The following is a 16,114-nucleotide window of genomic DNA, read 5'->3' as shown; positions in this document are numbered from 1 at the left end:
TTAATCCTCCCTCCTTCTCTGCAGCTTAGTCCTGGTTTCTTCCTGCCGACGTCTCCAGGCAGCGATGATGGCTTCATCGTCCATTTCTTTCTCTTCCTCTCCGTCCGTGCTTCTCCGATACCGGGACCGCCGCCCCGAAGCAAACCTCCCTTCTTCTCTGCTTTCCATCCTCTCTTTCTCTCCCTCCTCCTCAGACCTCATGAAGCTCTGGGTGAATTTCCTCTTGGCTCCGAATTCAGAAAAGTCTGAGTTGGACGACTCTTCCACGTCTTCCCAGTCCCTGGGCCTGGCCCAGTTCCGACGCCGTGGTTCCGGGGACTCTTCCCCTTCCGAGGGCTCAGGGGTCCGGCGGAAGAAGTACGGCTCCGGGCTCTCCTCCCGGGAGCTCGAGGTCTCGCTGAACATCGACCGGGAGAATCTGTGCCTCTCTCTGCCCTCCCGGGTAGAGGAGGAAGAGATCCGTGAGGTGCTCCTTACGGAGTTGCCACTGGCCTCGTGGTAGGAGGACGTGTCCTGTTCCTCCGACTGCGATTTGGAGAACTTGTAGCTGGAGGACTTGGACTCCGTCTCCCGGAGCAGGGAAGATCTGGTGTACTTCCCCCTGGAGCTTCCGGACCAGTCGCTCTGGGGAGGAGACTTTTCCTCTGTCCTGAGGCCACTGAGCCACTTAGCGATACTGCCGTCCGTGTCTTTGCCGACGCTGCTAGCACTTCCACGGCGACCAGGGCCAGCCAGGGAGGAGGACGTGTCTGTCTCGGGTTTTTGGGAATTGCTGCGGGAAGAGTACCGGAAGCTCCCTATGGCACTGTCAGTGTCCTCGTCCCCGTCACCCCCATCCTCCTCCTCATCCTCCTTGACCTTCTTCTTCTTGAAGAGGGAGCTCCGTTTGTTGTCGGAGGCCAGCTTCTCTAGCTTGTACTCGGACATCTTCTCCCTCAGCCCCATTTGTATCTCCCTCTCCTTCCGGCCAAGCTCCTTCAGGTCGACGTCGTCAGCAAAGAGGCCGTAGACCGGCTTGCTGGGCCCCCTGACTTTGCTCCCAAGACCTTCGGCCCTCGAGCCCGGCGCCGTGCGGTGAGGACAGCAGGGACTGCGAGTCGGGGCCGGGTCCCGGCTGGCCCCGGGGCAGCGGGCAGGCGCCCGGGGAGGAGCTGCTGTGTCCGCTGAGCAGGGACACCTGGTCATCCCCCAGGCAGCTGGCCTCCGGCGCCACCTTCGCGCTCGCCACGGACGGCGGGCGGGACAACAGCAGCACCTCGGTTTTGCTTCTGGGCGAGAGTTTCGCTGACCACGCTGGCAATCCAGTTCTGAATGCTGGCGATGGAAATGGTGTCTCCCGGCCCCACGGGCAGGTCAGGCGGTGCGGGGCCAGGGGCAGAGGCCGGGCATCCCCCTCCGTTGCTTCCAGCCGGAGAGGGGCGGGAGCCGTGGCTCCGGGTGCCGAACACCGATGCCGCGTCCTCCGCGGCACTGACCGAAGGGGCCGCGGACCAGAAGGCGGACAGGGGGATGCTCCTGCCCGCCGCCGAGCTGTCTGCCTCCCAGCTTCCAGGGACTGGCTCTCCTCCAACGTCTGCCTGCTCCTCTCCAGCAGCTCCAGCCTCCGCTGCCTCTTCTTGGCCGAGGCAGCGTCCTCGCCCTTGCTGAGCTCCGCTACCTCCTCCCTGTTCTCGCCGCCCACCTTCTTCTGGTGTTTCAGCTTCCAGGCCTGGTAGGCCGTCAGGTTGACGTCGGAGAGACGCCTCTCGCCCTCTGCCCCCTCCGCCCCCGGCTCGGTGCTGCCGTCCCCGGCCCCCAGCTCTTTCTTGTGGAATCCGAACTGGATTCTCTTGACCTTCCACCTTTCCAGGGCGGAGAGCTCGTCCTTGTTCCTGCTGCGGAAGTTGGAGAACGAGCTGGCCTCGGAGGACACGCTCTCCTCGTCGTCCTCTCGCACCCTGCCCCCCGCCTCGGAGCCGGCGGCCGCCGCCTCCCGCTGGCTCCTCGAGTGATACTCCCGGGAGGCTTCCCTCTCGATCTCCAGAAGCCTCTGGTTCCACACGTCCCAGGTGCCCTCGGTGGACACGGAGTCCGAGCGGCGCCCGCCCCCCTCGCTTCTGGCCGCTCGTCTCCAGCTGCTGTTCCAAGACCGCACGTCGCGACTGCGGGACACTCGCCGAAGTGCTGCTCTCGCTCAGGGTGTGCCTGCGTCGCCTCGTCACGAAGCCCTCGGCGTCGCCCGCCTCCACCTCTGCCTCCTCTCTACCCCACCTCTGATGCCCCTCCGCCTGGTACCTCTCGTTTCGGCTCTGCCACTCCCGGACCGTCCCGTCCACGTCCTCGTCTTCAGGCTGCCCGCCGTCCTGGCCGGAGGCTGAGCGCCTGCCGTGTCCCCCCGGGGGGGCCTTGGCCGGGGGGGGGCCCCGCGCCTTCCTCCACTCCTCATACAGCTTCTCCTCCTCGTCGTCGTCAATGAGGGTGAGGGGCTTGGAGGCCTGGCTGGCCTTCCCCAGGGAGGAGCCGCTCAGGTGGCTCTGGGTGTCGTCCTCCTCCTCCACCGTGAGGGCGCCCACCCTGGCCCTGCTGCCGCTCCCCGCGTCCTCGCCCTCCTCAGCCTCATCCGTCCCCCCTTCCTGGCCGGAGTCTTCTTCTCTCTCCTCCATCAGCTTCTCATTGAGCTCCCGGAGCTGCTTCAGGAAGCCGTCGTTGGGGTAGACGGCCCGCTTCTGACGCACAGTCATCAGGGCCTCCAGGATGGCCATGTCGTGGAAGATCATCAGGTAGGCCACCACCAGCACTGCTGACCGGCTGATGCCCATCTCGCTACTGACCAGGACTTTCCCTGAAAGAAACCACAAGAGATACGAATGTAACCACGGCGGCTTCCTTATAGGTTTTTGTTTTTTTTTTTTTAAAGCACTGGTAAAAAGAACTGTTTGGATGTGCTGGATTTAATATATTTGCCTGCCCCCGGCATTCATCTGCGCTCAAGTCCCGTGAGGGACGAGCACCGCTGCCCCCAGATTACGGACGTCTGAGAGGGCAGGGAGGCCGCCTGCACTCGTGTAAGCGTTTTCTGCACTGTCTGAACACGGGCAGAGAGAAGGAGGGAAAGGGAACTAACCAGCATCCCCGCGTTTGAAACGCTAGAGTGCACGACTACTTTCTTCTTGCCAAGCTGAGCATCGGAGGGAGGAGAAATAAAAGAATTGGGGTGGGGGGGGGCGCCTGGGTGGCTCCGTCAGTTAAGCGTCTGACTCTTCGATTTCGGCTCAGGTCATGATCTCACAGTTTATGGGATCGGCCCCCGTGCTGGGCTCTGTGCTGATGGCGAGGAAGCAGCTTGGGATTCTCTCTCTCCCTCTCTCTGTGCCCCTCCCCTTGTGCACGCTCTCGCACGCGCTCTCTCTCTCTCTCTCTCTCTCAAAATAAATAAATAACATTAAAAAAAGGTAGGGGAAGTGGGGAGAAAGTAGAAAAGAAGTGCAGCTAAGGTGAAGAATCACAGACACACGGAGTCTCAGCGTGGGAAAGCACCACAGACATAACAGACACTCGAGAATTCCCTTTACAGAATCCCTGAGGCTGGGTCATCCATCATCCAGTGGAGACTGGATCCTTCTGTGACAGGGAGCTCAGTATCCTGCGTACACACACACACACACACACACACACACACACACACACCCTTCACTCCATATTTAGATCAATCTACTCTTTTGAAACTTCTTTCACATGTTAGGGCAAAGTATACCTTTCTGTAATGGGCATCCGGGCATCCACGTCAATAACGAACACATCTATATGAACAGGGGCTTTTATACAAAAACTACTTAAGAAGATCACTATCATATTCTTCATTAATTTTTTTCTTTTCCTGGCGATTCTAGGTTTTTCAGTCATTATTCAGACACCTTTTCATGTCCCACTACTCTACTAGCCAACCTTGCAAATCAAACTTTATCAGTTTTTTCTTAAGAGTCTGTGTCAGGATGGAGCAGATAGGGACGCCTGGGTGGCTCAGTCGGTTAAGAGTCCGACTTCGGCTCAGGTCATGATCTCCCAGTTCGTGGGTTCGAGCCCCGCATCGGGCTCTGTGTTGACAGCTCCGAGCCTGGAGCCTGCTTCGGATTCTGTGTCTCCCTTTCTCTGCCCCTCTTCTACTCATGCTCTGTTTCTCTCTCTCTCTCTCTCTCTCTCTCTCTCTCTCTCAAAAATAAACATTAAAAAAAGAAAAAAGGATGTAGCAGGTGTATTTCAGGTTTGGACTGGCCCACACAGAGCAGAGTGGGCCTCTCTCCATTCTCATTCTGGGTATCGAGCCTTCACGGATGCCATTTAAGCTTGCAGTGTGCATGGCTATGTCCCCAAATGAACTCAGATTATCTTTTTATAGCAACTGAAACCTGTAAAGCTTTTTTTTAAAAAACGTTTTTTGTAGCATTCTTAAAGCATAAGGCTAACTTTACAAATTCCTATTCGTGTATTTGGTAGACATAACCGGTTCTTAGAAGCTAACCAAAACTTTTACCAAGTCTTGACCCTAGCATTCAATAGATCAATTATCCGCTAGCCTCGCTTTCTGCTTTGTATCCTTCATAAACGTGACAAACACACCTTCTGTGCCTTTACCTAAGCCTGGAGCAACTGGAGACTTCCTTCCAGGCTGTCATCAACCTGTTTGCCAACAGTCTTTGGGGATGTTTGTCCAGTCGGTGAAGAGTACTAGCTAACGATATAGGATGGGCGGGGGGATGACTTTTATTAGTACGTCTTTGCATCAGTGAAGACCATATCTGTCACACAGGAGGTGGGAGACCAAGGCAAGACGAAAAGGGACCTGAGGCCCAGTGATGCTGAAAGGCATTATTGCCAAAGGCCAGCAGTCACTAGAGGGAGGCAAGTGGGCAGAATCAGAGCTGCTAAAGGTGCATCTACAGATTCACTCTCTCATCTCCTCCCACCCCAGCTCCAGGCTCAGCTGTCTCTCGCCAAGGACCTCCCTTTATTTTTTTTATTTTATTTAAGAAAAACTTTTAAGGGGCTCCTGGGTGGCGCAGTCGGTTGAGCATCCGACTTCGGCTCAGGTCATGGTCTCACGGCTTGTGAGCCCACGTCAGGCTCTGTGCTGACAGCTCGGAGCCCGGAGCCTGCTTTGGATTCTGTGTCCCTCTCCTGCTCTGTTCCTCCCCCACTCACTCTCTGTCTCTCTTTCTCTCAAGAATTTTTTTAAAAATTTTTTAACGTTTTGTTTATTCTTGAGAGAGAGAGAGAGAGAGAGAAAGAGAGAGTGAGTGGGGTTGTGGTAGAGAGAGAGGGCGACACAGAATCCCAAGCTCGAACCCGCGAACCGTGAGATCATGACCTGAGCCGAAGTCGGACGCTCAACCCACTGGGCCACCCAGGCGCCCCACCAACGACCTCCCTTTAACTGGCGGCCCAGGCCACCATTTGCTACCGCCGGCACCAAAGTCCTCCTTCCTTCCCTTGAAGGAGTTACCAGGCCAGCTCACATCAGGACGCTTCAGGCACGACCAGCCAGGCTTCCTCATAGGGACATCAAATGCCTCTTAGACTCAGTCTGGCAGAGACAAAGTTGGGTGGGCCATGCTTTTCCATGCTGTGGAATGTGTGCCTGGCACCCTGGGATGCCTCCGTGGAGCCTCAGCGGCAGCCTGTGGAAGAAGGGAGGGCCTAAGTGGGTCAGACCCTGGGTGACAGGATTGTCCATTCTCTGTTAGGTTCAAGGTCACACTAGCACTGCATAGACTGTGCTCTACACAACTCCAGGGGGCGCCTTTCGTGTTGAAGTCAAACTAGATTTGTTTGGTTATGAAGAAAACTTCCCAGCTGTAAGACAGCTGGAGGAAGGTGGTCTTTTTCTAATTTGCGGCCTCCATTTTGATCAGCAGCAGGGCCACTGCGGGAGGGAGGTGGCATCACGGCGTGCTCTCTCTGTCGTAAAAGTTTGAAGGGTGGACAGAGCACTGGGCTTGAGTGAGTTCTCTCTCCACTCTCAGTATGCCTTTACATGGCAGGCTCGTGTGCTGTATGCTTCCGATTCGTAATTCTCGTTCGCCTCAGAACTTTCCCTCTCTCCATACCTGCGAAAACCAAGAAGGACCTGCCCAGAAACCCCCCTCCCCACTTTGCCACCGTGGATAGCATTCAGGGTAGACAAAGGACCGGAGTCTGCCAGGCAAATTTTCTCTCTCAGGGAACTTTGGAAATGGGACTGAGGCCGGAAGTTAGCCAGTCTGTGCCCAGGCCTGCGGGCGGCCTTGCTGTCTGAGGTAGGGAGAAAAAGAGAAGATGGAAACCGAGAGTCCTGAGATTGTCCAGTCCTTGTTCCAGATGATCCTGGGGCCACATTCTCCTCTTTGGATTTGTGCTTGTGTTGTAATTAATGCCTTTGGCGATGGTTAAGTAGTTTGAGCCGGGTCCTACTTACCAGCAACCAAGATACTAATCTTGATTATTACACAGCGGCAAAGTCGCTAAACCTTCCGGGGGTCTCAATTTCCCATCTGTAAAATGTAAGTAACATCCTCTGGCTGTGGGCACTGTGATTATTACCTGAAGCACCCAGCCCAGTGTTAGCTTTCTTCCTTAAGAGCTGTCTCCCAAGCATCTTGGAGGCAATCACAGAAACTAAGGCTCAGCGGCGACTTCTAGGGATGGTGACAACCGTCAGGGCCCTGACGGGAGGAGGAACCACCCCAGAGGCAACCCCAGTAAGGATAAGGTCCTTTCCCTGTCCGGCAGGGGTGCGGGCGGGGAGGGGGAAGGGACGCGGCGGGCTGAATGCGAGAGCAGGGGGGCAGGTGTGCCGGCGGGGGCCCCTGCTGGTGACGGGGCTCCCCCGGGGGTCCCCAGCGCCTGGGCCAGGCACGCTGCGCACCGCTCGGGCCACAGGGCGGCCCACAGCGCCGCCGCCCTCCTCGAAGCCCCGACGACACCCGGCTGGCGCAGCTCCGGTCCGCCCAGGCCCCCCCTCTACGCGCCCGGCAGCTTCTCCCGCCGTCTGGCTCTCGCTGTCGCCCCACTTCTGGGGCTGCGCGTCTGCTCCGCTGATAGTCACCGGCCCTAGGGGCTGCTCCAGGCCCGCCCGCCCGAGGCCGCGTCTACGCGATCTCCACTGCGCCGCCCGCTGGAGTCGCCAGGGCGCTGCGCGCGACAAGCAGCCCAAGAAATCCTCTCCCCGCTGGCATTTGGAGACACGCTCAGATCACATTGGTCAGAAGGAATACATTTTTAAAAAGAAGTTGTTGTTTTTAAAGCATTGAAAAAAAGGAGAAAACCGTTTCATATATATACACACGTATGTAATAGATATATGTAAAATGTATAAATTTCACTTTTTTAACGTTTATTTACTTTTGAGAGACAGAGCGTGAGCCGGGGAGGAGCAGAGAGAGAAGGAGACCCAGAATCCGAAGCAGGCTCCGGGCTCTGAGCCGTCAGCCCAGAGCCGATGGTGGGGCTCGAACTCACGAACCGGGAGCTCGTGACCTGAGCAGAAGTCAGAGCTTAACCGACTGGGCCGGCCAGGTGCCCTCATAAATTTCACTTTAATAAAAACCTATGCATATATAAAAACATTCTATGTATAGATATGTATTTATAAATATACATATATGCATACACATATTTGCAGCTCTTATGTGCGTTTTAAAATTTTACTGCTCACAGCAATTTTAGGACGATTAGGTCTCTTTGTCTCTGTGCTGTACACAAGGGACACTGAGGCTCTGCTGGAGAACGGAACCGCCCGAGGTCCCATGGAACAGAGAGCGTAGCAAAGCCTGGCCTCAAGCCCAGGTTTGTGACACTCCCAGCCGCCCCCGCGGCATGGGCTGAGGCCCGTCCGCACTGAAGGGTCCTATCCACTCTGCCGGCTCCCACCGCTGTGGTCTTGTCCCAAGCCCAGAGGGCGAGGTTTCTAAAACGCAGATCAGATCAAGGCGCTTTTCCACTCCCTCACCTTGGCGGTCAGCTGCCTGCGTGTCGGGGCCCCTGCCACTCTGACCCTTCCCCGCCACGCCAGTCCGCTCTGGCCTGTGATCCTGAACGCGCCACGCTTACCCCACTTTCGGAGCTTTGAGCTAGCACTTTCCCCTGGCCGGGAATGTTCTTCTTCCGACTTCTCCGTGGCCAGCTCCTTCTTGTCACTCATTGTAAAGTGGCCCCTTCTCAGAGAGGACCTCTCAACCAGCCTCCCCAAGGAGCTGGCCGGTCACTCCAACACATGGTCCTACTTAGTCTCTCTGCCTCACGCTTGTCACGGACATTTTTCTTTGTAATCTTCTCTGCCATCACCACTGTGTGAGATTCAAAGGCCGGGACCCTTGTCTGCATCTTTCACCCACCGCACCTACGACGGCGCCCGGCACCTGTTAGGCCCTCAGTCATTACCGATAAGGTGCATGATCATCCTTTCCTTTCCCCTCTTCTTAGAATGAGACAAAAATCTTAAGGCAGATCGCCTCCAGACACGACAGATAACCCAGAGGTTTCCATGAGCTCTCCTGGTTGCTTCTCCCCCTTGCGGAATTAATTCGAGCAGCCTGGGGCAGGCAGACTCCCCCCTCCCCCCTCACCTCTATAGGTCAGCAGGGCTTCATCGATGAACTCGGCAGCCTTCCGGAAATGCTGGGAGATGTCCACCTCGGGAAAGTCGTCCACCTCCACACCCAGGTACTGAATCTCCAGGCCAGTGTAGAATTCGGGCCCAGTGTAGACGCCGGTGCCATGAGCGGCATTGAGGATGTGAGTAATTCCCAGCCTCTTCAGCCTCGCCTTGTTCACAGCTACACTCCTGGGGGGAAAGAGGCAGAGACGATGTTTGCCAGAGTCAGAGCTAGAAAGGAAAGGAGCACCGCCACTGAGACCCGCAGCCTGCTTCGGCTGGCTCGGGAAGGCCATAGCTCGGTGAGCGCCTTCTGTGCTGCAGATGTGTCCCGGGCTCACTGCAAATACAGTCATAAGCGGGGCCCGGAGAGAGAAGGCACAGGGAGCCGGGCAGGGGAGGGCAGGATGAAGGGAACAAGACTGATGTGTAAGGAAATCTTTGGTCCACAGATCTCTGGTTTAAAAACCCTCTGCCTTGGGAATGGACATTCATCAAGACACAAAAGTGGCAGGGGAGCCTGGCTGGCTCAGTCGGAGGGGTGGGCAACTCTTGATCTCCGGGTCGTGGGTTCGAGCCCCATGTGGGGTGTAGAGATGACTTAAATAAATAAAACTTAAAAAAAAAAAAAGACACAAAAGCGGCAGACAAAAGTAGTAATCAAACCCGGTGTGCTTCACTTTTTCTAAGTCCTTTCACATGCATCATCTTATTGTATCCCTAGTACTAAACTTAGAGGTAGACAGGGCAACTATTTTTATGCCCATTCGAAGATTCGGAAAGTGAATCTGACAGCTGTTTTGACTTCCCAAGACCGAAAGGAAAAGGGACCAAACAAGGGCAGGTGTTTCTGGCTTCTAGTTCAGAGCTCTTTTTGCTGCCATGAATCAGTGGGGACGGGGTTGCCAGAGAAGGAGCAGAAGTCTGGGGCTATCTGGAGGTGTCTGGGTCCCTGGTGAGCATGATGTGAATGTTTCTGGGTCTGCAGAGCTAGCTGGAGATCGCTCAGGACTTGGCGTCCAGCTCTGAGAATCAGGTTCTAGGCGACAGACTACTTCCGGGGCAGTACTCAAGACCCACAGTCCAAACTTATCTTCCCTACTGCCTGCCACGGGGGCCCCCAATTCCCTCCTTTGCTTCTGCGTATCTGAGTATTTACACTGGGAGAATTAGTTTCACAAACTAGCCTGTGGTGCCAATTACGCACTGGCAAGAAGATCCTGAAGGAACTGCTTTGGGTTTTGTTGGGAAACCACTCATAAACTTAAAAAAATAACATTTTTTTCTGATTATAAAAACAAGCGGTGTTTCCTTAGGAAATCCGTCCGGTTCAAAAGAAACCTAAAGAAGATAAACATCAGTTGTAGAACCATCGCCTAGATGGTCAGGCTTTTATCTCGTTTGTTTCGAATTTGTTACTTATGCAAAAGCGCATACACATACACACCCATATATTGCTCAGGTAGCATCACACTGTATATATAATTTGTAATTTAGCATCATACTGTATAGATACATATATATCATACTATACATATATATCATACTATATACATATCATACTATATATGTATCATACTATATATGTATCATACTATATATATCATACTATATATATACTATATATGTATCATACTATATATATCATACTATACATATACTATATATGTATATCATACTATATATATATCATACGATATATGTATCATATTAGATATCATACTATATAGATCATACTATACATTCATACTAGATAGGTATCATACTATATACATATCGTACTATATATCATACTATATACGTATCATACTATATACGTATCATACTATATACGTTCATACTATATATATCATACTATATATGTATCATACTATATATGTATCATACTATATAGGTATCTTACTATATATGTATCTTACTATATATTATCGTATTATATATATACATATATATCATACTATATATATCATACTATATATGTTCATACTATATATCATACTATAATATACTATATAATATCATACTATATACGTATCATACTATATACGTATCATACTATATATGTATCCTACTATATATTCATACTATATATGTATCATATTATATATCATCTAGACATGTATCATACTATATATATCCAGACTATATATGTTATCATACTATATACGAATATCATACTATATATATCATATTATATATATCATACATATAGATACTATAGATCATACTATATATGTATCATACTATATAGACATACTATATAATCTATAGATACATAGTATAATCATACTATATATGTATCATACTATATATATATCATACTATATATGTATCATACTATACATATCATACTATATATATCATACTATATATATATCATACTATATATATATCATACTATGATATATATATGATATATATATGATATATATATGTAATTTGTAACCTCTTTGTCCTCTTGTGAAATGTTTCAGTGGTTGGCAATACATACAAAAATCAGTATCATCACTGGCTCCAAATGTCCCATCAGGCAACATCAACTTGCTGATGGAGTTATTGGGGCCTTTGCCAAACGTGGGGGAGTTTCATCGCTCTCGGGCACTGTCCAGAAGGGTAGGACAAAGGGTCGTGACCTCCCCGCAGTCAGACTCACTTCTCTGCTATGAAGATACTGGGCCAGACCTCATCCACCTCATTCCAGGGGGTCTCCTGGCGGTCTTGGATCAAGGCCCGCTGCAAATCCAGGATGCAGGGGGTGTTGTATAGGCTGCTGTCGTCCATCTTCTCCCTAACACGGTTGTACAGGTCCTCCACCAGCAGGTGCTCGGCCGACTCCAGCATGCCTGGACACTCTGCCTCGGCTCTGATCCCCCGCGGCTTGAATTCTAGAAGGGACAGGCAGCATTCTCGTCAAAGAGTCAAGAGCACCATGACGCTCCCTGTTCCTCAGGAGAATCCACTCTTGGCCAGTCTGCTGCCAGGACTCTGGACATGAGCTCAAATGCCAGGAAGGACTTAACGAAGGCCCGGGGTGGGGAGGGGACCTGCACTGGCCTGGACACTTGTGGTCAGGGCCAGCAGCAGCAGAGGTAGATTGGTATAGGTGAAGGGACACTGGTTTTCTTTACTCCTTCCTGTATTTTTCTCAAGCTGGCTGACAACTTCTTAGACCAAGGTCCTTAAGTACCTGGTATATGTCTGATTCACACTTACAGTTCCCACGGTGCTCCATACAGGGTGGAATCATTTACCAAATGAATAAATGACACTCTTTCATAACGTAAGTCACTTTATTAGTTTGACTCCTTTACATACGTAAGGCAAATAATCTTGGGAAAAGTAAAACTTTAGCCTTCAAGTGCGATCACTTTCCCATACACGTTTAATTAATTTATTTCACGCGTTGTCTGCTTCTTCCCACTGGCGTCCGAGCGCCCGTGAGTCTCAGCCTCCCAGCTTTGCAACAGGTGGCAAAGGTTTTGCCAGGAACTCCAATGCCAGTCCCAAAACAGCGCTCAGGGCTTTTCTGCCAACAGCTCGGAAAAACTCAGATTCTAGATGAGTTCAAAATCCATTCACCCACCTCTCGAGCGAGCCTCTCTCTCCTGCTCCTAATATTTTTGTTCTCAATTGATCAAATCTGGGGGGAGAGTCAGATATTTCTTTCTCTGAGAAAGTCTACAAGAATAGTGGGGGGGGGGGGGCGAATCCTTTCCTGCCACTTAGGAGCCAAAAGTCTGACTAGAGATCGAAGAAAAGTAAGAAAGGCGTGTCGCCTGTGTTGGCCATCGCTTTCCCTGTGTTGGCCATCGCTTTCCACGTGAGAGCACAGCCACGTGTGGCACATAGACGAGGCCCAGCCCCTCACGGGAAAAACAGTACAACGGGCTTGCTGCTCAGGGTCTGCAGGTCCTGGGAGTTCTGGGTTCTAGCACTCCCTTTCCCTAAAGCCCTTCTCTCTCTCTCTCTCTCTCTCTCTCTCTCTTCCCTTTCCCACACCCCCCGATGGGCCCCCATATCCCTGCGTCAGATCTCAGCTCTAAATGTTCTCTGATCTCCGTTTCAAAAGCAGAAAGAAGAAAACCCTGCAATCCCAGAGCTTTATTTTGTTTAAAAATAGATGAATCATTCCTATTTTCTCTACCACTCAGTCTCCCCTGGCTCTCCTGGGATCTTACTTAGCAAATGTAAAAGCCCCTCTCCTTTCCTCCCCTAACTGAGATGGCTCTCCTTTACTACATGTAAAAAATAAAACTCCCTGATGCTTCATGAAAATATACATACAGCATTGTCTTCCTCAGCTATTTATAGAGCAGGTCGCTGTCTTGATATTTCCCTTTCCAGTGGAACAAATGTCCCAGTCCCTCATTCCTGCTGGTGGCCCCTGCTTACAGTAGGTCTGTGGTCCACCCCTCAGCCTGTTTCAACTCCACCCCCTCGCCCTGCATCAATTTCTCCCATTTATTTCTGCAATCTAAGGTTTCTTCAGAAGAACGCATATGCAGACTTTCATGAGAATGAAGGATTCTTCAACAATCATTTTTATCCCTCTGATCACTGGTGAGCAGGGCGATGGCTTGGAATATGACTTGATACGTTTTTCCTTTCTCTGTCATATACTGTTTCTTCCCCTACTACCCTTCCGCCACTAAGGCCGAGGAAACGTAAGCTTAATGCCCCAGACAAGAGGGGAGTAGCTAAACCCTAGAATCGAAGAAAGGCTTTCGATTTCAACCTACGTGTTCAATGTCCTGTAGACGTGTCTATAGCATTCTATAGGCTTGACAGTGAAGTTTTCAAGAGGGGAAATGGTTTTCTCACAACTCCTGAAGCTGGATTTTCGCTTAGCAAGAACTCAGGCATGGAGGGGGGCGGGTCCAGAGAGTGAAACACAGAGCAGGGATGGTGCAGGCTGGAAGGTGAGGGAAGTTCCCAAACACACAGGAGGAAACAAAAAACAAAACTTCCGGACTGAGGGTGGTCCCTGTGGCAATTTAGAGAGATCTGGACACTGGGTGAAGCCACTTTGGTCTGCCTGGAGCAAGGGAACAGAGACCCCAGATAGGGTGGTGAAATAGAAAAAAACTTGAGAGTTCCTTAAAAAGATGGGGCCTCCCACGGTGCCCAGATCGCAAGCAGAGGCAAATGGAATTTCTGGCTCCTCGCGAGGTGAACAGGAGATCTAGGCGTCCTCAGGGACCCTGTGGGGACCCAAAGAGCCCAGAACTGACAAAGACCCGAGATTATATATACAAGCAGCATGCATGGTTCTCACGACCAATGGCCGGGGACCGGATTGTGGCCACCATCAAGTGGATGTTGGATTAAGCCCAAAGCCCAGCCCGGCCCTGTGTCGTTAGCGACATCCCACCAGCAGTGACAGAGACACCCAGGACAAAGGAAGAAGAAAAGAAATTTGCTCAAAATTGATTAGAGGGGCGCCTGGGTGGCTCAGTCAGTTGAGCGTCCGACTTTGGCTTGGGTCGTGATCTCAAGGTTTGTGGGTTCGAGCCCCGCGTCAGGCTCTGTGTTGACGGCTCGGAGTCCGGAGCCTGTTTCGGATTCCGTGTCTTCCTCTCTCTCTGACCTCCCCTGCTCATGCTGTCTCTCAAAAATAAATAAACGTTAAAAACATTTTTAAATTGATTAGGAAAAAAAAAAATCCATCCAATCAGGATGAGTATGTTTTCTGCTGTGTGCATATTAACATTTCTCCCCTCCCCACCTTTCCCTACCTCCTCCTTATTATATTTCAGATTGAAAACCATTTCCAGGCACTAGTGGAAATGCAGATGTAAATCTGGATATCCCTTTGAACAGAACTTTCTGGGTGCTTCTGGTCATTTCTTGGGCTTTCGGGTCTGTGTCTCTAGCATAAGCCACCCCAGGACCCCTGAGATTAACTGAAAGAACTGAATGGAAGGCCATAGGAGCAGACTGGAAATGCCTCCCCGGCTGTTGACTCGAGAGAGCTATTCATTCACCCTGATACATAAGAATTTCCACCTCCGTCTCATGAAGGTGGATAGTGACTTGTGTCGGCAGAAATGCCTCCTCGGATCTGTTCCTCTTAATGTGACGGGCAGCACCTGACAAGCACACGGACATCTTCCACGGGGCCCCTTCCGAGGGTCCCCAGACGAGTCGCGGACTCTCCCTGCTCCCAACCGCCTTCTGATGGCATTACCTTCATTGATGATCTGTTTAGCTGCAACAGCCGAAGACAGGTGAATGGGTTCCATGAAAATGCTTTCTGTTTCTGCATCTGAGACCATGGAGTACCTGAGAGAAGAGGACATCTGTGTGAGAAGGTTCTGGGCGGCATCTGAACGGGAGCCGCTCTGACTAGACAAGACCCCTGGATCTGACTTCAGGCATAGTGCAAAGCAACGAGAGATGAAGGGAATGCCTTCCTCAGTGCAGAATGCAGAACACCGTGACGCTGTCGCCACCTGTGTTCAGACCGGAGCTGGCACCTGCGTGAGCTGGTGTTTAACGACGAGGTAGTCCAGGCTGTGGAGGGAATAGTGTCTGTGGTTGGGGAGAATTTACCCTGATGTGGCCTCACCTTCTCTACTGGGTTCCCATCCTTGGCTGTAGTGCTGCTCATTTTTTCCCTCTCGCCCCCGTTCCTCTGTTGTCAATACCATAGCATGTCCCTAACCAAGGTGCTGCTGGATTGGCGGGCTGGGTAGACGGCCACCGTTCCCTCCATGCCCCACATCTTTCCCCTGTTTGAAAGAGAACGGGCTCACAATAAAGGGCTGGCATGGGGAAATCCGAAGGTGTGCTCAAATGCACAGTCCTGATTCTCAATATAAGCAATCAAGGTTCAGCCTGAGACCAGGGATGCAATAAAGTAACTTAGGTAAATGTCAAGGCAATTCTTCCAGAAATAATTCAGCAGAGATGTCAAAAAGGATCTGAGGAACGCGGCGAATTACGGGCAGAAACAAGGGTAGGACGCAGTATGGGGGTGGGTGCCCTCCCCCTTAGTGGGGGGGGGGTTCTTCTCTTTCCCAGGTGTTGGGTGAGCTTTGGGTCTTTTTTTTTTTTTTTTTTAGTCTTTCCTTTAGGTCCAGAGAGGTTAAAGAGCAAGTGGGAGTATTTAATTTATACCATGTTTTTTCCCCATCCCCCAAATTCCCTTGTGCTGCCCCTTTATTTTCAGCCCCTCCCTGAACCTCATCCCCTGTAAAATCGATGATCTGTTTTCTGTCCCTACGGTGTGGCTTTTCCCCAGAATGTTATATGAGTTGAATCATATCATAGTCTCTTGTATCTGGCTTATTGCACTTCGTACAAGGCATCTATGAGTAATCTATTCTATTGCAATAATCAATAATTTGTTCCTTCTTACTGCCGGGTAATGTTCCATTTTTCAGGCACCCCAGGCTACTGTTTCCATTGCCTCCAGTCACAACTGGGTATTCCAGAGGGAAAAAATGATACTCATATTGCTGGTTTGGTTGTACTTTGAATTCTATCTTCCTCAATCTGCCTGCT

General features: G+C 51.2%; 1 protein-coding gene across 1 annotated transcript in view; it reads right to left on the bottom strand.

Annotated features, from left to right (window-relative positions):
- Positions 1–16,114, bottom strand: part of STYXL2 (serine/threonine/tyrosine interacting like 2) — a 30,321-nt gene continuing 14,207 nt past the window's right edge. Inside the window, 8 exon segments of the mRNA XM_032591756.1 lie at positions 1–1,074; positions 1,076–1,258; positions 1,260–1,549; positions 1,552–2,080; positions 2,082–2,821; positions 8,580–8,797; positions 11,262–11,493; positions 14,796–14,890. Of these exon segments, the coding sequence (XP_032447647.1) occupies positions 1–1,074; positions 1,076–1,258; positions 1,260–1,549; positions 1,552–2,080; positions 2,082–2,821; positions 8,580–8,797; positions 11,262–11,493; positions 14,796–14,890 (3,361 nt within the window).

This window comes from Lynx canadensis, chromosome F1 (assembly GCF_007474595.2).
Source record: "Lynx canadensis isolate LIC74 chromosome F1, mLynCan4.pri.v2, whole genome shotgun sequence".
NCBI classification, from domain to species: Eukaryota; Metazoa; Chordata; class Mammalia; order Carnivora; family Felidae; genus Lynx; species Lynx canadensis.
This window is presented reverse-complemented; position numbering and strand designations above follow the sequence as displayed.